The sequence below is a fragment of the Fukomys damarensis genome, unplaced genomic scaffold, assembly GCF_012274545.1.
Source record: "Fukomys damarensis isolate Sample0158 unplaced genomic scaffold, DMR_v1.0_HiC HiC_scaffold_11, whole genome shotgun sequence".
Lineage (NCBI taxonomy): Eukaryota > Metazoa > Chordata > Mammalia > Rodentia > Bathyergidae > Fukomys > Fukomys damarensis.
The window spans coordinates 10,880,235-10,904,048 of NW_022900923.1; the positions used below are offsets into that span (position 1 = coordinate 10,880,235).

The following is a 23,814-nucleotide window of genomic DNA, read 5'->3' on the forward strand; positions in this document are numbered from 1 at the left end:
TGAGAGATTCTACTTAGCGGCAACCACCAACAAATGAATAGGTCTACAGTATGATGAAGTAAAGCATTAACTTTTTGAAGATGGAGGAAATACTCTAAATTAACCCAGAAAGTCTCACACCCAGGTATAAACAGGTTTTCACAGATCTTACAATTTGTATGTTTAACAATAATGTGCTATTTTTTAAAGGTTGAATTAAAGATTCATCTATAGAATTCATCTTTTCATCTTGTAGTTTCAGATAAATGAAGTAAATGATTAAATCATTAACCAAATAACAAAACCCATAATTTATGGGACCACTCCCAGACCCCTGAACTCAAAATAATGATTTCGTTTTTTTTATAGAAGTACAAAACTTAACACACTGGTTTGTACAATAGTCCTTTAAAAAAAAAATCTAGCATGACAAACTTCCATCATTCCGGAATATACAAGCTAAAATATTACTATTTTTAATGCTAACATTAATTATGTATATCTTAAGTACTTTTGGCCCGCTCTAGCTCCCTGTGAATCATATCTCACTTACCAAAATCAATGTCTAATAATGCTGCATTTGCACCTTCTACTAAGATTTTCTTTGGTGGTCCATGTAGAGCCTCATATAGGAAATAAACTCCATCTCTCACCATTGGCTTAATCCTTTCCATATAACCCTATGCACAAAGACAAAAACCAATTTCCATGTACACTAACCCCCTGATACTATAACCAACACAAGCATAAGTTAGCTGATTTCGTGACAGTAAAAAGCGACAAATGCAACTCAAAAGTTAAGAAGGGGGGTTGGTGATTGTGTTTATCCTACTATTTCAACATTTAGATTAGCTTTGGTCTTTCCTGCTGATTCTCCAGAACCCGAAAAGACACCAGGTCAAGAACATATCTAAGTACACAGTGGCACAGCAAGTACTCAGCATGCTCATGGTGCTGGGTTCTACTTGCAGCATAGGGGTGTGTGTGTGTGTGTGTGTGTGTGTGTGTGTGTACGCGTGTGCATGTGAAGAAATTCAGAAGTTCTACGTAAACCCCACTGCAAATAATGATAACCACCTCCCAAAAGCAAAGTGCTCCTATTTCATACACACCGTTTCAGAAAATGAACTGGCTATATTACCTGCTGCTTTTAAAATCTGTAAGGTATCTGAAAAGCTACATTTTATAATACGTGTAACCAAGAATTTTGAAATTTACATCAGAATGATTATCAAAATTTGGTGAGGGCCACAGTTACATTGTTAGGCGTGCAAACATCAGTGATTGACTGCTATTATTCTTTTTCTTTGTATTCCAAAGTATCTCCATAGCATTACTAGTTGTTAATACCAATTATTTTACATGTAAGCATTGTAAGTTTTTCAAATATAGTTAAAGTGTTACAATACTACTTAACTTCAGAATTCAAGCTAAAATGTACCATAAATAAGAACATGGTGAACACTTTCTGAGATATCAATGATAAACAGCCTGCAGCAGCACGAGAGCCTCAGGTTTGCCACCTCTGACCCAAGGCCTACAGTGTAACTGCAATTCCTTGTTTCAACAACAGAAACTAGGAATGGTAATTCTGAGATCTACTCATAGAAAAAGGTAGCTATTCTAAGTCACAATCAATGCAATGAAATACAAATACCTAACATTTAGAATGTTCCCTGGAGGTAATTTTATTTATTTTTTTAACTTTTTTGAACAGATCTACGGGTTACAACTATTCTGGAATGCCATAAGGTTTGCAGATTCCTATTTGGTTTTAGAAATATTGCTGATATTTGTTTAAAGAAAAAAAAAATCAGATAAATGGGAAACAGTACCAAATTCACCAATGACTGTGGGGAATGAGGGTGGACAGAGCAGAAACCCTCCCTGCTTACTAGCATGGGCACCACTGACGCATACACTGCCAACTGTGGGCCTATCTTTGGCCAATGGCCTTACTCATCTCAGGAGTGGAGTGTGAAAAGCATTCACTCTATGGCTGTCACTCCTAAATGTGCTGGCTGGCTTTGGAGGTTATTACACCTCACTCAGCCTCTTTGCTTATCTAAGTACTCCAATTGGTATGAGTGGTTTTTGTGTGATGCAAATGTTATCATTGCTCAAAATTATCCAATAGCCTTTCATTATCTCCAGGATAAAAGCTAAATTCCCTAGCATATTAAGACCTATGATTTGTTTCCTACTTTAATTTTACCTTCACTTACTACTCCTGTGCCCACCCAATATTTTATCTAAAATATTGACTATACAAAGTCACTCAAATATGCTATGTCCAGGACAAACTGGTACATTTCACTTACCGGTTCTTACCCAAAACTGGAATGAATGAAAGACCTAGATGCCAACTTGGCAGACAAGTGTTAAAAAGAACTTAAAGAGGTCAGAAAACATTACCTTGAGTTTCTGTAATTCACCTTCAATGTCTATTTCCAAAGTAGGGTATATAGATTTGTACTGGTTAGCTAGAACTTTAAACCTGAAAAATACGAACAAATTAAGACATTAGCTCTCTTTAAAAATATTCAAGTATCACTATTCATTTCAAATAATACCTGTAGCCTACAAGGGGTTCTAATGGCAAAGTAATTCTAAAACTGAAGTTACTTTTTGAGAAAGAAAATTTAATAAAGGAGATCACCCACATGAATAAGATATATTTAAAATATTTTTTCAAGTTTGAGATTAACAATGTGATTAAGGTAATGTGTTGCAGGGAAGAAGGATAGAATGATGGAAATTTGTAAACACGGAAGACTTAAATCTGAGTTAACTGTATTATATAATGTAAAACACCAAATGAAATGGTCTACATGATGCTTGTACAAGAAAATGGTAGACATTAGCAATGTGTCTCTAAGACACTTCAGTGGAGATATCCTGCTATTCCAAACAAATTAGCTGTTGGTAAGAAAGAGACAGACCACGTCGTTATAGTCTTGATGTCACTTGTTAAATACAACTAGTCCCCCACCACCGAGTCACTGTACAGGCTTTGACAATTACAGTCAGCTGTACACCTGTAATCCCAGCTAATTAGGGAAATTGATGCAGGAGGAACATTAAGTTCAAGGCCAGCCTGGCCAACTTGTTGAGACCCTGTATTAAAATAAAAAGTAAAGAGACAGGGATGTAGCTCAGCGGTAGAGTGTCCCTGGGGTCAATCCCCAGTACCAAAGGAAAATAAAAGACACTAGAGCATAGGGACTACACCAAAGTACTGCCACACCCCCTAGAACTATTCCATTTGTCAGCAAACTTATCACATACTCCAGTTCTTAAATATAATTCTGACTTTGTCTTCTTGGAATACTAGTTATTATCATGTTATTTTTAAATGATGTGAATTTGAAAATAAGGGTGAATTAGAATGAAATAAAAACTTTAATATTCCAAACAATAATAAGTCAACCATCACTATTTAACTAGAATACTGGATTTACCATTTTATACTTTGGGACCTCAAAATAATAAAGATCTATTTGTTCTTTCAATCTGGGAACAGAAAAGTGCGTTACCTCTCAGAGAAGCCATCAAAGTCAGAAACAAGATCACACATCCGAAGTCCACTCCGAGCAGCTTTGGAAGAATAGACTGGGCCAATACCCTTTTTTGTAGTACCCAAACTTTAAAAAAAATATATCAAACAGTTACACAAAGAAGATAGAGGTCTTATTGCCAGATTATCACAAAAAACAAAGTTATATGTAACTGGGGCCAGGGATTTAGCTCAGCGGTTCCGCCGCCTGCCTAGCAAGCAGAAGGACCCGAGTTCAATCCCCAATACCAAAATAAATAAATAGATAGATAGATAGATAATAGTTACATGTAACTATTTCTATTTATGTTATTTCTTGTAATCCATTTTCATAATCCTATTGATTTTCTCAACATCTACACATGATATTCTAACATTTCTGGCCTAGAATTTAAGCATGAAGGTCTAGATGTGCATATATAGTACCAGGAAGGAAAAAAAAAATCTTACTTTTTTCCTGCTTGTTCTTGTCTCTGTTGTTCTTGGATACCATCAGCTGCTTGATGAAAATCAAACACTGAGGGGAAGTAAAACAAAATCATAGTTGTTGAACGAAGAAAATACCCAAGAACAACAAATTTTTATTCAAACTACTGAATAAACTACTGAAGTCATGAGTCCCTCCAGCCTCATTATGACAAATTATAGATACATTTTTAAAAGTGATAATGGTAATAATAAGGATCACAATGCCAACTGGCACATTAATACAAAAATATCCTGATCTTTCACTCTGATTTATTACAATCTACACTACTATAAAACTGAGTCATTAAGAGGTTAATTCTGTAACACCATACCCCAAACTTACACAAAGCTCATCTTACAAAAATTTCTTCTGACTTTACATTCTGGACTCCAACAATCTAGCAATCATTTGACACTCCCTTCTTCCTCACTACTCCTATGCATCCACCAAAACTATACCTTACTATGTGTATCTCTTTTCACTCTTGGTCATTTCTAATCCAAATTCTTTAGTGCACCCAGAAACTATCTTTCCAAGACATACATAAAATGCCATTACTCCTTTGGCCTTAAAAACTCAAGGGCTTTCTACTACTCTAAAGAAAAAAACAAACTCTTTTATGTATGACATCCTTGTAGTGCACTTTCATCTTACACCATACTTTGCCCTCTGCTAACACTGGCATTCTTTACTGTCCTTGAAAAGTTATGTGCTTCTCTTGCACAGAATTTGTCTTTTTTTACACATACTTGCACATTTATTTTCTCTCTCCATGTTGAATATTGGGACAATGTCAATTTATCTTAATACTTAATTTCCTGTGCCAACAAGTTCCCAAAAATATTCACTGACTCAATAGCTAGCTTATCAATGAGGTAGGCCTAGAATGCTAACCAAAGTTTTTGGGTAATGTTTTATTTTTAAACATCTTTATATGAAAATAATTAATAGACCATAAAACTTACCCGCCTTTAGTGCACAATTCAATACCACCCACTGACTAAGCCTGGCACCTGACACATTTACACACTCTCCCTAGTTTGCTCCTTTTGAAATACTAAAACTGTGCAGCAGTTTTCTCCCATGGTTGACAAGGATAACCACACAGCTTTGGGCGATCAACAGGTTTCTCCACGAGGACAGTGTCATTTTATACACTAGTTACATTACAGATACTGAATGATTACAAGAATTGTATGATTTTAAATCATCTAATCAATATTTGTTTCAGTACCTCAGAAATAGGTAAAAATGACCTTAGAATTACACTACTATATTATACACCAAAGAGATAGCTACAAGAATGTTCAGAGTAAACTTGAAATAGCCCAATATGAAAAATAACTAAAATTTTCATCATGGTGCAATGGATAAATGGTGGTATATTTATATAATGGGATAAACTATATAGCTATGAAAAGGAAAAAAATCCCTTTAACAATAAAGATGAATCTTACAAACAGAATGTTTAGTGGCAGACAGATTAAAAAAAAAAGACTGCATAATGCGTAATTTTTTGTAAAGTTTCAAAAACAGACAAACCTAATCCATGATGAAAGAAATAAAAATAGTCGTTATCTTTGATGAAAAGCAGCAGATAATAAGAAAAGTCAGCTGCTTCTTAGGGCAGTAGTAAGGCTCTATATTTTAAGAAAGATGATGATTAAATGGATAAATATGTCATTTTTTGGATGCACATACATGCACTTTGATATATTACAGCATACTTTAATATATTAACATTTCTAATACATGGATTCTAGACTTTGGGGGGGCAGAATTGTTCTTAAGAATTGTTTCGCTAAAATCTGAATTTGTTAAAGTGGTTATGACCAAGATTATGGTCTTGGAACACTCCAGATCTTTTGAATAAAAATTCTGCATTTAAATATGTCTTTAATTTCTATTGTTAAAGAAGTTAAAAAAGTAACTGGCAAGCCAGAAATAAGGGCTGACGGAAAGCAGGTGAACATTATTTTCAGGAATGAGTCCAGTACCTCCACAAAGCTAACGCTTCCCTAGGCCACAGAAAGCGATTAGGACTGCTATTTTGTAAGAACAGTCTTTGAAGTTGCTTTGCATGTTCCTTTCTACTTTCCACAGCTCCAGATATTGAGGGAGACTTATCCTGGGAATGTGGTCTAATTTTTCAAATTAAATAGTGTATCTTTAATAGTTATATTAGCACCATTTAATTAATTTATTGATGTAGGTTAAGTTTTGTTTTCTTTTCTTTTTTTAATTTTGGTGCAAGGATGCAATCCAGGGCCTCGTGTACACTAAGCATATGTTGTACTATGAGCTACACCACAGCCCTATGGTTAAGTTTCACTCACATATTAATTTTATAATGTATCCTACATGACCCTCAATGCATGTAACATCTGCTTTGCCTGCTTGTTCACACCTCTTAGGCTTTACTAAGAGTCACTCTCTGTGGCGCCTCCTGGCCACCTGCATCAGAACACATACACGTTCAAATACAGTTTGAATTTGTCTGGATATACAAGTTTCTTGCATGGTTTACAGTCCTACTTCTCCTTCCTGGTTATTGTCTCTTAAGTATGTTCTGCTAATTAACAATCAAATTAGTTCAGAAATAATAATGGAAGAAAACCTCAAATTTAATGGTGGTGGGTGAAATTAATTTTAGAATCTAGTTTGCTTAATACAAGAGGCTAGTCTGAATAAAAAGCAGTAATTATTACATTGTAGGTAGGAAGAATCACTTTAAAGAATTGCCAGAGGGTAGATAACTTTTAAATGAGTATTCGTATATATAATTAAATGCTCTTTTTATTTTTATATGGGCTATTTTTATTTTGGGGGGGCTATTTTTAAATAATTAAAGATGTCTCACAAAATACTGCTGCTACTTATGTGTTTAGTGAACCCTATCTTCAGAAATAGGTATATTTAGGGCCGGGGATTTAGCTCAGTGGTTTGGTGGCCTGCCTTGCAAGCGCAAGGACCCAAGTTCAATCCCCGGTACCAAAAAAAAAAAAAGAAATAGGTACATTTCAGCCTAGCTTTGCCAAAAGCAGAAAAAAAAAAAAATACAGTAAGATTTTATGTATTTGGAACTCAACTGTAATCCATCCTTCTTAGGTTTAATAAAACTAAGACAAAATAGCTAAATGCTATCATTTGATAAATTTGATAGTTATAAATAAATTCAGTGTAAGGGACAGGGACTTGGCTCAGTGGTTCTGCTGCCTGCCTTCCAAGTGCAAAGGCCCAAATTTGATCCCCAGTAACAAAAAAAAAAAAAAAATTTAAGAGCCAACAATAAATGCAGTGTGTCCTCCTTACCAATATGAGCTCTGTCAGATATGATAAGCCTTTTTTCCCAGCCTTCCAGACCTAGAGGAAAAAGGAGAAAAGGAGTATTTTGAGATACCCTAATTAAATTTTTTAAAATCTTAATTTCTTTGTACATAATATGTCTAAAAGTGTTTTTACCGAAGCAATCACCTTGGTATCGTCTACATAGCAAACATTCTATTTAACAAGTTTCCTCCTCTGTCCCTTACTCAATATACATTCACACTTTATCCCTCCAAATAGTTTGCTCTAAAAAGCTCCAGTCTCACAACAGTCACCTTAACATTAACTATTCCTAGGAAGTATTTGAAGGAAAATGGTCGGAAAATATTTTGCTGGATATGGGGGTAGAGAGTTTAAAACTAGGAGGAAAAAATTCAAGACTAGGGAGTTAATTTTAGGGATGGCGTCTTCCCCAAGACAATTGTAAGAGTCCCTAAACAAAAAAAAAAGAAACTTCCTCCACACTGCTGTGAATACTTATGCTGAAGTGTAATAAAATATTTGTATCTCTCCACAGAACTGAGAGCAGGGGTTATGAGTTTTCACAGCACAAGGCTCTTCATTAAACACAAAGAAATGACTACTGGACGAATGGATGAATGATTTCAAACAGATATTTAAGACAGCACCTTAGTAGTCTTTGTATGTTTTAAAGATTAAACTGCCAAGCCCTAAAGAGTTTCAAGACTAATATTTGTGCCAGGGGTGGTAGCGCATGCCTGTAATCCCAGCACTCAGGAGGCTGAGGCAGGACGATTGCTGTGAGTTTGAGATCAGCCTGGGCTACACAGCGAGTTCCAGGTCAGACTCAAAACATAGTGAGACCCTGCCTCGAAAAACCAAAAAACTATTATTTATTAAAATTTATTTGTTCAGACTAGGGGAATAACTCAGTAGTACAGTAGCTGCCCAGCAGGGACAAAGACCTGGGTTCAATCCCCAGCAACACAAAAAAAGAAAAATTTAATAAAAAAGAAATAAAAATTGTTAGCTTTGATAATATCCAATATTCATTTTGAAAATTTACTCTTTATAGATTAAGGAGTCCTTCCTCAGTAATGTGGCAAAGTATGCCACATCCTCTATAGTTGATTTCCCCTCCTCTTCAGTACTAGGGACTCAACCCAGTCCCTTTTACCTTCTTTGAGACATAGTCTCACTAACTCTCCCAGGCTGGGCTCAACGTTGTGATCTTCTTGCCTCAGCCACCCAGAGTATTGGAATTATGGGCACACGCCACCATGCCTGGTTTCCAGTTGTTTTTGACAGGTAAGTATGTACTCTGAAGTTAATTTTCTATTCTAAGGAAAATATTACAAAGAAGCTCATGGAGGTGGACTCAATAGTCAGATAGGCCCAAAGGATAAAGGAAGTAAGGCGAAATGACTTAGAAAGCAGGGAATAAAAGATAAATAAAAAGATAGGACAATAAACCTGGTAACAGACAGAGTTCTGTAAGGTCCGATGCAGTTGTTAAGAGCAGTTGAAGATGGACTGCTACTTAGCTCAGTAATAAACTTTAACAGTAATCAGAGTAGTTTAAAATTGAGCTGATTAAGGGGAAACTATATAAATGCTTTTCCTCAGCAGTATATATATTATTTGTATTATCAAATTCCCACAACACCTTAATGAGGTAGCCAAATGGATCAGGAAAGACAAAAAGCAAAGTCTACTTCTTTTAAGGTGAATTGAATGAATGCCTTGCCTAAAAGAAGCATTTCCCTCAGCTGGAAGGAACTACCCCTTTTATCCAAGCAGCACCAATGGAGGGTGAGATCTTGGTCTAGGAAATACTGGCAATGAGCAACCAGTGAATGTCCTAGATTTGCACCATGAACACATAGTAATTTTATACCTTAAGATACAGTCTCCAAGCAGTCCAATGAATTTAAAAAAAATCAGGATCTACAACAGGGTCTTTTTGTTTTGTTCTGATTATAGCAAATAAAATTCAGTAATATTAAAATTTGTCCCTTATATAACCTGAAATTTTAAAGTATAAGACAAAATGTTAAGTTGTCCGATATGGTGTCCTAAAACAGTCTACAAAAAATAACAGATTAACAGGTGGACTCATTCTTTCATACCTTTTCCTTTTTGAACATTTTTTTCTGCTTCTTCAAATAATCCAGGTAGATGAATTACCACACCATTTCCTAAAGGAAAACAAACAATCCCCACTGTAAACATTTGTAATTGCAATGTAGGCATAAATATGTATTAAAATATACGTATCTATAACAACCTTTTATCTAGAAGAATAAAATACTTAGATTAATAGAACATTCTGATTTATCAAGTATTTACAACAGAAATGAATCTAAGTTATAAGTATTTGTTTAACATAACAGAATATACAGGATATAAAACACTAAAATTACACTCAAAATAATTTCTGGGCAACAATGAAACATGATATACAGCATTTTAAAAAGAACTATACAGTTTGGGGGGGTCACAGACTAGATCAATCTCATTCAAACTGAGGAATCATTTACTGGTGATCATAACATCAATTCAGTTGTGTGATTAGCACTTTTAAAAATTAAAGTAGAAGAGAAAATATTACATCACACTGTTTGTTATAAGGGTTCAGAACCAAATTTTTCTTATGGTGAGCAACAATTAAATATACAGTATTTGGAAAACTAATTTGATCATCTAACACTTCTTTATAGAACCGTATCAATGATCACAGATGTATGCAAAGTATTTATCTCAGAAACTATTACTATTAAAGGACCTGAAAGAGTTACAAATTGCCAAAGTTAGGTATATTACAGAAGGTACCATGATCAAAATTAATAAAGGATCAATGAGCAATATGGTTAGTGAGAAATAAAATCAGTTTTGATAATGAAAAATAAACACTATTATTAATCCCTGGCAGTTCATCTGAAACACTTACCAATGAATGCAATAACATTTGGGTTAATTATTCCACTGGGTAGAAGATGAAAATCATATTCCACAGAATCTACAACAACTGTATGGCCAGCGTTGTTTCCTCCCTGAAATACAAGACAGGGGAAAACTAAACATGACAATAAGCATGAAAAATAACGTATCTCCTTCCAAAGTAAATAAAAACTTCTCCTAAAATGTCAATATAACTTAATGAAGTCCAACTATTTGCCAGGTGTACTGATGAAGTAAAGGCTTTATAGTCTGGTTGTGTCCTTTGTACTACAGTACACTTCAAATTGGAGAATTCAGGTTTTTGGAAGACAGTTATATTTCTTTTTAAAAGAATTAAGTGAAAACATACAGAAAATAGTCTGGGCTTTGGCACAACATATGTGTAACCGTCCATTTAATTATCTATGATACTTTAGCTATACAAAACATTATCTCAAAGAAAAAAAGTAATTTATACAATTAGCCTAACGATGCAAATAGTAATAAAATTCCTTTTATTCCTAGAGCATGTCAAGCAACTTTGTGATCTGAAATTTGTATTCTTACATGGGCTGAATTAAGATATCTCCTGAGTAACTCCCCCAGATATTGGTTATCCAAAGACTTACTTAAAAATCATCCTTGTACATTTACTTGGTCAGAGACAGACTGCTAGAACCTACCCATCTCTGGATAAAGTAACTGGGCCAAGGAATCTATAATGGTCAGAATCACACTACAAAGCCATGGGGAATTTTCTACTCTATAAAGCTTACACCTACCTGGTCAATAAAAAGTAAAATGATAAATTACATAAATTAGGTACAAAGAAGACAATTACTAAATGTGTAATTTTTCCAGCTTTTAAAAAGCACAGATGAAAGCACAAATCAATTGATTATATATGTTTAAGCTTCACAATTTTAACAAACGTAAAAAATTAAGACAATATGAACATTTAACATTGGTGCATGACATTAGGAAAATATAAAACAGAACTATACTTCCTGAGAATTGATTAACTTATCTTGATTAAAAGACTGCTTTTGACAAAATAAGTGTTATTTACTTTTTACAGGCTCTTTACCAATCATGAATTCACATAAATGCAAGAACACTAGATCTTATTTAAAAAGCTTCAAAAAGTAGTAAATGCTAATTTCACTGTTTTTCACAGCATAAATAACTCCCACTTGAAGACTAATACTTTTAGTAATGTCATATATTTAAGAAAAAAAGACTTAATAGTAGTAGTCACTCTGACAGTCCACAAGATGACAGGGAGAAGCAAGACACAGAAGACAGAAGCAGGAGTGCTAAGCAACAAGTCTTTCACAGGACACCAACAAGCAAAAAGGTAACACACACAGGCTGATGTTTTTTTCACTATTTCATTTTTTTAAGTTTTTAGTTTATTGACTGGGGATTTAGCTCAGTGGTTCCAATGCCTGCCTCACAAGCAAAGTCCCAAGTCCAATCCCTCGTACAAAAAAAATTTTTTTTAGTTTATTAGTATATGTGTGTGGTATAAAACATTTACATTCCTTGTGGGAAATCCATTACTATTTATTTTAAATTGTAAATTTTCAGTCCAGGTTGGAAAAGTTCAGCTGTAAAAGACTAGAAATCATACTTTGAGGCAAAGCATGCTCACTCAACCATTATTTTTCAATAACCAATGTCACATTAAAGATGATTATATGGTTCAAATATCATCTAAATTGTTTAGCTGAATATGAAAATAGTGTTGAGTATACCTCAGAATAACCCAAGATTATCTTATTAAAGACAGAGGAGAGAAAAGTAAGTACTTATTTATATTTGTGCCCCATGTGGGAGATGGGGTAGGAAAACTCCATCTCGAACAGAGATGGGTTCTGAGGTGTACTGAGAAGGAACTACATTAAAGGAGTTTCTTGGTGAGGTAATCTATATAAATACAAATTTTAGTCCACAGTCATATTTCTGAAATGCAACACATGAGGATCCAAATTTAAAGTGTCTTTTTAAACACTAAGCTAAAATACAGATTGTGTGGCATATGCTGAATCCCCCTGGGAGCTCAGGCAATTGTCCTCAAAGATTATACTGGGCCATCCACCAGCACACAAGCGTTTCAAACAGGGGCACACTGCAGACCACAACTGCACCCCCACTTACAAACCACAAGGACAGACAGGGCTGCCTGCCAACAGGACACGGCAGCATGTGCCCAGACAACCAACAGCAAGGACATGTTTATTTAATCATGTTAATGAATCTCATGAGTAGCTAAATAAAATGTTCTAATTGTAATAGAATTGTACAAGTTCTCTTAACCCAAACTTCGTCCAAACCCAACCTTCTAAGTTATACCCTCAAAAGCACTAGGCACATATGATATTTATACTAACAGTTACACATGACTATCTCTTGCTGCTTTGCTAAATAAAAATAAGTCCCATAACACTTTTGGTCCTAGTCACTCATGTACTGAATAACAAATTCTTTTAGTTATCATAACTATATGTTCTATGTTGCTTAACTAAAAAATAGAGAACAGTTATACAAAGACCTGTGGAATTGCAATTAAAGGTTATTTTCTGGATCAATGTCTTAAGGAAAATATTTAATGATTCTCATATTCTTAATGATTCTCTTAATTTTAAATTTGAACTGCCTTCTCCAAAAGAAAACAGTGAAGCATGTTACATATATGGAAAGCTTCTTTGGGGAAAAATGTAAGTTTACAATGGCTTAGTGATGCTCCTCCAAGAATACATTAAGTTAATTGTATTAAAACAAAGAACAAGCCAGGCACAGTGGCCCACGGCTGTAATCCTAGCACTTGGGAGGCTAAAGTGAAGGCAAGAGGACAGCAAGGAGAGTAGGAGGCCAGTCTGGATGCACAGAGAGACCGTCTCAAAAATAAATAAATAAATGGTGAAGAACACATAAAAATTCAGTTCACTTCCTTTCATTCTACAATTTTCTTTGATTACTCTGCTCCCACACACTCTTACCCTCACACCTGGAACTGAATTCAGGGCCTCCCACGGGCTAGGCAAGCACTCAGCTACTGAACTGAATCTTAGCCCTTGACTACTACTTCCACACTATTGTTAAGTATATATGTGTAAATTCAATTAACATCCCTTAATTTTTATCAATTTTCTTTGATTACCATCCTCCCACTCCATCCTGCACCCTCATATATATGAAATATATAATAAATGTTATATACAATTATAATATATAATTTTTGATGACTAGGAAAAAATCATCATAGAACTATGAAATAAACTGGGCCATTTGAAACAAGCAAACAAAAACAGAACTAAAACTCTTTTAAAAATTGAAAGTTTCTGATATATCCTTTCAACTCTTACAAAAACACATACATATAATTAAAATAAAAAAACAATTTGACTCCAAATATTTTTTCTTCTATAAAAAAACTCACCAGAGGTCTACAGTGCATAGGACTGTTAAGAGTCTATTTGTGGGGTATATTATATTTACTGACTTAAACATGTTGAGCCATTCTTGCATTTCTGGGATGCAGCTGACTTGGTCAAAGCACATGGTCCTTTTAAGATTTTTAAACACTAAGCTAAAATACAGATTGTGTGGCATATGCTGAATCCCCCTGGGAGCTCAGGCAATTGTCCTCAAAGATTATACTGGGCCATCCACCAGCACACAAGCGTTTCAAACAGGGGCACACTGCAGACCACAACTGCACCCCCACTTACAAACCACAAGGACAGACAGGGCTGCCTGCCAACAGGACACGGCAGCATGTGCCCAGACAACCAACAGCAAGGACATGTTTATTTAATCATGTTAATGAATCTCATGAGTAGCTAAATAAAATGTTCTAATTGTAATAGAATTGTACAAGTTCTCTTAACCCAAACTTCGTCCAAACCCAACCTTCTAAGTTATACCCTCAAAAGCACTAGGCACATATGATATTTATACTAACAGTTACACATGACTATCTCTTGCTGCTTTGCTAAATAAAAATAAGTCCCATAACACTTTTGGTCCTAGTCACTCATGTACTGAATAACAAATTCTTTTAGTTATCATAACTATATGTTCTATGTTGCTTAACTAAAAAATAGAGAACAGTTATACAAAGACCTGTGGAATTGCAATTAAAGGTTATTTTCTGGATCAATGTCTTAAGGAAAATATTTAATGATTCTCATATTCTTAATGATTCTCTTAATTTTAAATTTGAACTGCCTTCTCCAAAAGAAAACAGTGAAGCATGTTACATATATGGAAAGCTTCTTTGGGGAAAAATGTAAGTTTACAATGGCTTAGTGATGCTCCTCCAAGAATACATTAAGTTAATTGTATTAAAACAAAGAACAAGCCAGGCACAGTGGCCCACGGCTGTAATCCTAGCACTTGGGAGGCTAAAGTGAAGGCAAGAGGACAGCAAGGAGAGTAGGAGGCCAGTCTGGATGCACAGAGAGACCGTCTCAAAAATAAATAAATAAATGGTGAAGAACACATAAAAATTCAGTTCACTTCCTTTCATTCTACAATTTTCTTTGATTACTCTGCTCCCACACACTCTTACCCTCACACCTGGAACTGAATTCAGGGCCTCCCACGGGCTAGGCAAGCACTCAGCTACTGAACTGAATCTTAGCCCTTGACTACTACTTCCACACTATTGTTAAGTATATATGTGTAAATTCAATTAACATCCCTTAATTTTTATCAATTTTCTTTGATTACCATCCTCCCACTCCATCCTGCACCCTCATATATATGAAATATATAATAAATGTTATATACAATTATAATATATAATTTTTGATGACTAGGAAAAAATCATCATAGAACTATGAAATAAACTGGGCCATTTGAAACAAGCAAACAAAAACAGAACTAAAACTCTTTTAAAAATTGAAAGTTTCTGATATATCCTTTCAACTCTTACAAAAACACATACATATAATTAAAATAAAAAAACAATTTGACTCCAAATATTTTTTCTTCTATAAAAAAACTCACCAGAGGTCTACAGTGCATAGGACTGTTAAGAGTCTATTTGTGGGGTATATTATATTTACTGACTTAAACATGTTGAGCCATTCTTGCATTTCTGGGATGCAGCTGACTTGGTCAAAGCACATGGTCCTTTTAAGGACTTGTTGAATTCTGTTTGTAGTTATCTTACTGAGGCTTTCCGCATCTTTGTTTCTCAAGGACATTGGTCTGTAGTTTTGTTTTTGTTGAGTCCTTACTTCATTTTGGTATCAGTGTAATGCTCACTTCTTGGAATCAGTTTGGAAGCATTCTTTCCCTTTCAATTACATGCCAAAGTTTAAGATGTATTGCTGACAGTTGTGTAAAGTTCTGGTAAGGGTCAGCAGTGAATCTACTGGATCCTAGGCTTTGCTTGGTTGGGAGAGTTTTGATTATGTATAAGTTTCGTTGCTTATTAATGGTCTATCCAGTGGTTTTATATCTCCTTGGTTTATTTTTGGTGTGTCATATGTGTCTAGGAATTAATCCATATCTCCCAAGTTCTTCAATTTACATATTTGTTGTATTCGTTTTCAAAACATATAAAATCAAGCATTTTAAAAAAATTATGACTGCCTCAATAGATGTAGAAAAAGCCTTCGACAAAATCCAACATCCCTTCATGATATTTATTATGAATATTATCTCAAACTGATACACGCCATATACGACAAACCAACAGCCAACTACTGAACGAGGAAAAACTGAAAGCATTCCCTCTAACATCAGGAACAAGACCGGCCGCCAAGCATCGCCATTCAATATAGTACTTGAAACTTTGGCCAAAGCATTTAGGCAAGAGAAAGAAATTAAAGAAATAGGAAAGTATCTTACTCACCTTTCTCACCGGGACAAATACTTGGCATCACAACTTAGAGATTTATTTGGCTCACTGTTACAAGCGGGACTGGCTCCAAGGCAGACACGGCACAGCGGAAGCTGCTCACATCATGGCAGCCAGGAAGCAGAGAGCAAAGGAAAGGAGATCTACCAGGTCATACCCCCAGTCACCCACCTTTTCCAATCAGGCCCTACCTCCTAACAGAACACTGAGCTATAGCGGCCCCAGGATTCAATCACCTTTCAGAAGCCCAGCCTCTGAGCAGATGAGTTGCGGGGGGGCATTTTTTGACCTGAACCGTAACAGAAAGAAGTCAAATTATATTCGCAGATTATACGATCCTTCACACAGAAGACTCATAAACTCCAACAGAAGGCTCTTAGAGCTGATCAAAATTCAGCAAAGCAGCAGGCTACAAAATCAAACAAAAATCAATAGTTTTGTACACCAATGATGAGTACACCAAGAAAGAAATTAGGAAAACAATTCCATTCACAATAGCTTCAAAAACTTAAATACCCAGGAACCAATCTAACCAAGGAGAAAGACCTCTATCATAAAAACTACAGAACTCAAGAAGGAAACTGAAGAGGCAGAATTGACATCATTAAAATGGCCTTATTAACAAAAGTGATCTACAAGACTAACAAATGGGATAAAATCAAATTAAAAAAGCTTCTGCAGGGCCAGGGATTTAGCTCAGTGGTTCTGCCGCCTGCCTCGCAAGCACAAGGTCCTGAGTTCAATCCCCAAGGCTCTGTACAGCAAGGGAAACAGAGTGAGAAGACAATATACAAAATGGAAAGAAGTTTTTGTCAGCTATTCTTATGACAGAAGAATAATATCTACAGTATTATAAAGAACCAACTCCCCCCCACAAACAAATGACTCAAAATAAAATATGGGCAATCAGACTGAATAGTGAGTTCTCAAAAGTAGTAGTACAAACGGCTAATAAATACATTAAAAATGTTTAGCATTTTTAGCCATCAGGGAAATGCAAATCAAAACAACTCAGACTTTATTTAACCTTGGTCAAAATGTCTATCATCAAGAACACAAAAAGCAACAAATGCTGGCGAGGATATGGAGGAAAAAGAACCCTTCTACACTGCTGATAGGAATGTAAACTAATATAGCCACTTCAGGAACCAGTATGGAGATTCCTCAAAAACCTAAAAACAGAAATTCCACTATATTCAGCTATCACTCTCCTCGGTATATTCCCACAAGAGTTAAAGACACCATATTACTACAGTGCTACATGGAAACAGCCTAAATACCCATCAGTAACTAAAGGACAAAGCAAATGTGGTACACAGACACAATGGAATATTATTCAGCCACAAAGAAAAATTAAATCATGTCATTTGCAGGAAATCAGATAGAACATGATAACGTAGTTTAAGCGAAATAGACACAAAAAGTAAAATATTGCAGTTTGCCATATGAGAAACAAACTATAAATAAAATAAAGTAAATAAAAAGTGGAATAAAATAAAGGAAACAAAAAGAGCTTTTGGAGGATAGGGATGGTGGGGGAGGGAGAAAGCTGGGGGTTGCTAAAGGAATAAAAAATAATCAAGATGTTATATAAATGCAGCAATTCTCCAAAACAAACATAAGTATTAGGTATTGCGAATACACACACTCTGTTAAAAAGCAATTTACCAAAAGTACAACCCAGAGTGAATCTTCCTTCATCTGGTGAAATTAATTCCAGCTATAGCTTTTATGTGCCAGCCTTCTTTCTCCTTATTTTCCAAATTATACTAAATCACATCCCTGGTCACAGTGACAGATCCAGACTGTGACACCAGATCCAACCTGAAAGCAATCTGTTCCTCTCCGTTGGAAATTTTGATCCTGAGTTTAAGATGCCAGTCACGTAACAGAAGCAACGTAAGGAGAAGGTCTACCAGGCCTAGTTGCTGAGATCCTGGGAGCAGCCTTCATCTTGAGCCACCCTCAGGCTTGGTATCAGGATCTTTGACCAAACAAATTCCTGCTACACTTAACATAGTTTCCATTGCTTGCAACAAAGAATCTACATCATTCACAAAATATGCAAACTCATTATCACACAGTATGTACACACCTGGCTCTCAGTTCACAACTTGTACTAATGATAATGGAATATAAATGTGATTAAATATTAAAATTTTGATAACATTTCATGCTGTCAAGGACAATTCTTTAAAACATGGTACTGCAGGACACAAGGATGACATAATAGTACTTAGTTATTTTCTAACTCTTCTATGTTTTTCCACATATGCTCCTTCCTTTGTAATCGGTTATGGTTAAGGAAGTCAGAGAGAAGTGCTTTGGATTTCCTTTCTGTGGCTCCTCACAAATGGAGGCCATCAAACCCAATTGTTCACTAAAAGTTCAGATCCAGACACGGTGAATTATGCAAGCTTCTAATTACATAGTTACAAACGTCCTAGGGAAGTTTGTTTTCTTTTGGTACCAGGGATCGAACTCTGGTCCTTGCACTTGTGAGGCAGGCAGTGGCACCACTGGGCTAAATCCCCGGCCCCATGAGGTGAGTTTTTAAAAAAAGTTTAGAAGAAGATGAAATTAGTCTACAAAAAACAACTCTTGATTCTTAAATTTGCTATAGGCCTTCCCTTCCCCTTTAGCCAAATCACTCAGCTTTCCACACCAAGGCATCCTGCTGCAATAGCCACAAAGGCAATGAATGAAGACCCCCTTGACAGTGTTTAAACCCAAAACAACAGTAGAGGCCCAAGTGTCAAGGGTTAACAATTTCATACACAAGGCCCAGAGGCATTTCTCAGACCACTGACACCTCTAAAATAGTTTGTCTTCCCTTTGTTCTTTCTGGTCTGAATACAAAAAAACTGTATTATAATCATGGAGCTGCAAATGAAGTCAATCAAGAAGCCCTAGTTACCACTATGGATTACAGCAATGAATAGTAATGCCTCAGATCCCTTGCTCTTTAACCGAGAGGCTGCTATTTCTTGTCTAGCCTTCTAGCTTCTTAAGAACCTAACAGTTTTTTAAGTCAATGCTCACTGTTTATGCTGTTCTCCTGGTAAAGATTAGGACCGGGATGAAATGAAATATTTCCAGATGAAACATTTCACAGTTCACCAAAGCTAAAGCACTTGCCAACCCCCAGCAGTAAAGTACTCATAAAAGCTTTCCTACAACTGCAGTTAGCTTATGATTCCAGAGTAGACCAGATCAAATCACTACCACTAACTTGATCAAATTAAACTATTCAGCCACAACCAGACACACTAGACAGGAAGAGAATATATGTACACACTCGTATCTGAATTTCTTTTTAGCAAAGATATCCAAGTGTACAGTTCGGCTATCTTCAGAAAGCCTACAGGTACCCACCTTACCATACATAGTTACCTCCCAGCTTCAAAACCACACAAGGAATGAGTCTCAGATACTTTGTATCTTATACCTTAAATTGCCATTATGAAACATCAGACAATGAAAGTGAAAAAGGGGATATAGCCTTGGAGGATTCCAGGTTCCCAATCGAAAGGCCTGAGACTCCAGTTACCAAACTCTAGTATACACAGAATTATTAGGTGAGAGAATGAAGTATACAACCAAAAAAAAAAAAAAGTACAAACCAATGATAGTTTTTGGGTTTCATCACTAATAAAACTTTCTAAAGGATTTTAAAAGCTCTGATATAAATAAAATCTTTTTTTAGAAGTATAAAGGTTCCCACTTTTTAAAAGACTTTCATTAAGGTTGAATCACAGTAAAGAAGCATTTCACCTTGGAGCCAGAGGAGCCACGGGAACACCCTTCATTCATCCTTCTTCAATGTTTGCACCCCAACACTCAAAATTTCAGTGCCAATTTTTATACTGGTCAAAACTGTTCCAATAATCTGCAGTTTTCACTTATCAATATGTAGCTCATCCACATTAATTTTAGATGTCAAAACCTGACACTGGTCCCAAGAGATAATTACGTGTGTATCCAGTTACAGTAAGCCAGCTATTTAAAGCACATTATCAATTTACTGGTTCACTCTAGATTAATTCTAAGCAACAGTTTTTCCTAGAGATACTTGAATCTATCCAACCAATCCACTCATTCCTACCAAAATAAAAGAAACAGTAATTTGGATCAGACACCAGTGGGATATTCTGCCAGAGTTTAAAGATCCATGGCTTAAGAACAGAGATAACAGTACAGCAGATCCACTAATACAGCAATCCCAAATAGTGAACAAATTGGCACAGCCTCACTGAATGACCAAATTTTGAGAGAACTGCTAACCTTCCACCATCTTCAAAGTGGCATGAGATAATTTTAGCTCTATCCAAGACATTAAATAATAGAAGTTATTTCCTTTCAATTAATCTTTCACCTTTTCTATTTAAGGAGAAAATTTCTGTTGTTAATAGGTCCTTTATACTTCTTTCTTACTAATGGCTGGTTTCAGAGCCTTCTGTAAGTATTAGCATCCAACCACAAATTAGTAACTTCTTTTTCATTGAATTTATTTTTAATGGCAAGTTTTCAGATCTTATAATTAATTGCAGTTAACACTTTTTTTTCTATATTACTTTATAATCCTGGGTGAAAAAGCACAAAGAAAGGGATTACTGGCCTAGCTTTTCCTGGTCACAAGCTACTGCATGCCAATCACTGTAACCAAGACCACCGCACTTTCTTTCTCCAGGAACAATAAGTAAGCCCTTGCCTGACAGCCTGGTATAAACTGCTGCAGTTAAGAAGCCTCTGTAGCTTCTAAACAATAAAACGGAAATAAAGTATAGTATGTTATTTTGAGAGGATTTGGGGAAGAAAAACCAACAGACACTAACAAACTATTTTTGTGCTGCCAGAAAGGGGCTTTCCTGTTCCTATACCTAATTCCTTGAAAACCCTGTATAACTCCTCCTCCAGGCCCACCCTGGCCATACCTGTTTGCAGTTATCCCGCATACTGTGAGCTACTTGTGTACATGGTTTATGCCTCTTTTGGCTTTTTTCACTCCAAGACTACATGGTCCCTTGTAGATATTCAATATGTGTTTATTGGATAAACAATCAGTGTCTAAGGTTGGTCCTCTACTTAATTTTCTCCTTTCTTAAAAGACACATTGATTTAAAATTAAGACATCAGTAGTATTTGTCATTTGATCCAAGTTGTACATACTTATTTAGGGATTAAAAGTACCTACAAAGTTATAAATAACTCCCATAAATCCTGAATTGGAAAGACACAGGCTTTAAGTACTATAATTTTGAAAATGCCATTAGCTTTTCATCTGTTCTTTCCAAAAAGGCATTTTATATACCAAAATCTATAGTTATAGGAAACATAAGGTTTTTTATCTTTTTTCATTTTAAAACTATTTTGCATTGGGAGAAATTCTTATTTTATGTTTACTGTTGACATATGGACATATTAAATGTGTATCATTTCCAGCAAAAATGCTGTATAAAATTTGGGTTCATGGCATATTTATGACAAAAAAAAATCAACAGAACATATTTTCAATAACACACAAAACTTGAAACACCAAACAAAGCAGTCAATCCAAGCTAAGCCTGACATTCCCTAGTAGCATATACAACTAATTGGTAATTTTAACGTTTCATATTCTTCAATTTTATAACCTAGGAGAACTTCATTAAGCAGATGTCACACACATTACTAGGACTGGCCTAACAATGTAAAGTTCAAAGTGAATCACTAAAGAAATATGCTTAAATCTCTTAACTACCTACTTGTGCCTAATGAGACTTTTAAAGAATTCTAATGATGAGATTTTAAAAGGAACAAGACAAATATTAAGATTATATAAAAAAGATAGTAATTAAAGCAAGCAAGTTATAAGGACGTCTACATAACAAGTCTGGTCACTTTATTTCTCCACTATCTTCAGCTAACATTTTGAAGCAAACATGGCTCCTTCTTAATCATTTTTCTAGATTTTTCCAAGGGCATTAGATCAGACTGGTCTATGATCTTCCTTAAGACTAATTTCTTAGTGCCAGGTATTTAGCTCAGTGGTTCCACCACCTGCCTCACAAGTGTGAGGACCAGAGTTCGATTCCTGGTACCAAAAAAAAAAAAGACTAATTTCTTAGCAACACCTCCACACTACAAATGAATTGTAATGATTTTTAAAGGACTATGCACCCCCTGTAGGGAGGCTGAGGCAGGAGGATCACCTTGAGTTCCAAAACAGCATGGGCCACATACTGAGTGCAAGGCCAGCCTGAATGATATCGTGAGGCCCTGTCTCAAAAAACAAAAACAAAAAAAAAGCCGGGCATGGTGGTGCACGCCTGTAATCCCAGCATTCGGGAGGCTGAGGCAGGAGGACCACTATGAATCCAAGACCAGCCTGGGCTACATAGTGAGTTCCAGGCCAGTCTCAACTACATAGTGGGACCCAGTCTCAAAAAAGTCTTTCAGAATAAATACTGTAATGGTACAGACCGCAAATATTAGAACCTACAATGCAACTCAACTTAAATTTGCATGTACACAGGGAGGTCAAGAACAGATGAGATAAACAGGCCTCAGCTCCTCCCTCTTATCTATTCCTCTCTTCTTATCCCACAACAAGGCCAGATCTAATTTTAAGGCCCACACAAGGGAAAGATGGGCTTCTAGAGCAGCTCCTAAGGCCTTTCTACAGCAACATCTCTGGGAACCTCGTAAACACGTACGCTGCGAGTTGGAGGAGCAGAACGTTCGATGGGAGGGTCAGTTGATGCTTAAAATGATAAAACATTTCACTCTCAATTTAGTCAGGAGGGGCCGGGGATTTAGCTGAGCGGTTCGGCGGCCTGCCTTGCAAGCGCAAGGACCCGAGTTCAATCCCTGGTACCCAAAAAAAAAAAAAAAAATTTAGTCAAGAAATGGGTAGACTTTTGCATAAAAAAGAAAAAAAAATGAAGAAAAAAAACCCCATGCTAAATCAGAGAATATTTGCAATTCTGTAATTTATTTTCCCATGCTCAAACGGTATTAATGGCATCAAATTAGGTAGAAAGTCTTCGATCAAGTGGGCCTACCTCTAGCTTGTCAGAACACCCATCCAAGGCACCATCATGATTCCATTACCCAATGCATTTTTCAAGAGACGAAATATTTTTGGAGCCCAGGCAGTAGTTAGCTTATAACTGAATTATATTTTGTTTTGAGTGTGGGTATCGCTCATCTACTTTGAATTTTGAACCTGAGGAGCAGTTATCTGAGAGCTTTTACAAAGGCCTAGCCTCTAGGCTGCTTCAAAGCAAACAAATAGAAGAAAGCTTACACCGAAAACCACGTGTCTCCCGTAGGAAGTACACTGCCACTCCCTTTGCCCAGAAAGTGAACTTTCTACGTAACCGTAACAAAGTATTTCTAAATATCCCATTTGTCATTTGTCTTGCCTCACTCTTTCTAACGGAACGAGGATTCATCCCTTCGGGTCCAATGAGTAATAAGAAAAAAAAAAACTCCCCTTAATATTAATGTGTGCGGGGTGGTATGGAGTGAAAACAAAAGACAGAGCCCTTAACAGTGCCAAAGCCCCGCGGTGGGTTCGGATGTCAACAAAGTAGCGCGGGGGTGGCAAAGCTCTGAGTGCCCGGGGCCTGCAGGTGGGGCAGCGGCGAGTCCGGATTCCGGGGCGTTTAGGAAGAATCGCGCCCACTGCGGCCGCACCGGGTCCTCGGCCGGGTCCGCGCCCGA

General features: G+C 36.1%; 1 protein-coding gene across 1 annotated transcript in view; it reads right to left on the minus strand.

Annotated features, from left to right (window-relative positions):
* The window catches only part of Adss2 (adenylosuccinate synthase 2), a 38,325-nt gene that overhangs the window by 13,997 nt on the left and 514 nt on the right, over positions 1-23,814 (minus strand). Inside the window, exons 2-8 of the mRNA XM_010642613.2 lie at positions 10,243-10,379; positions 9,422-9,490; positions 7,317-7,367; positions 3,986-4,052; positions 3,516-3,623; positions 2,395-2,476; positions 533-659 (exon numbers count right to left, since the gene is read on the minus strand). Of these exons, the coding sequence (XP_010640915.1) occupies positions 533-659; positions 2,395-2,476; positions 3,516-3,623; positions 3,986-4,052; positions 7,317-7,367; positions 9,422-9,490; positions 10,243-10,379 (641 nt within the window). The remainder of the gene's footprint in view (positions 1-532; positions 660-2,394; positions 2,477-3,515; positions 3,624-3,985; positions 4,053-7,316; positions 7,368-9,421; positions 9,491-10,242; positions 10,380-23,814) is intronic.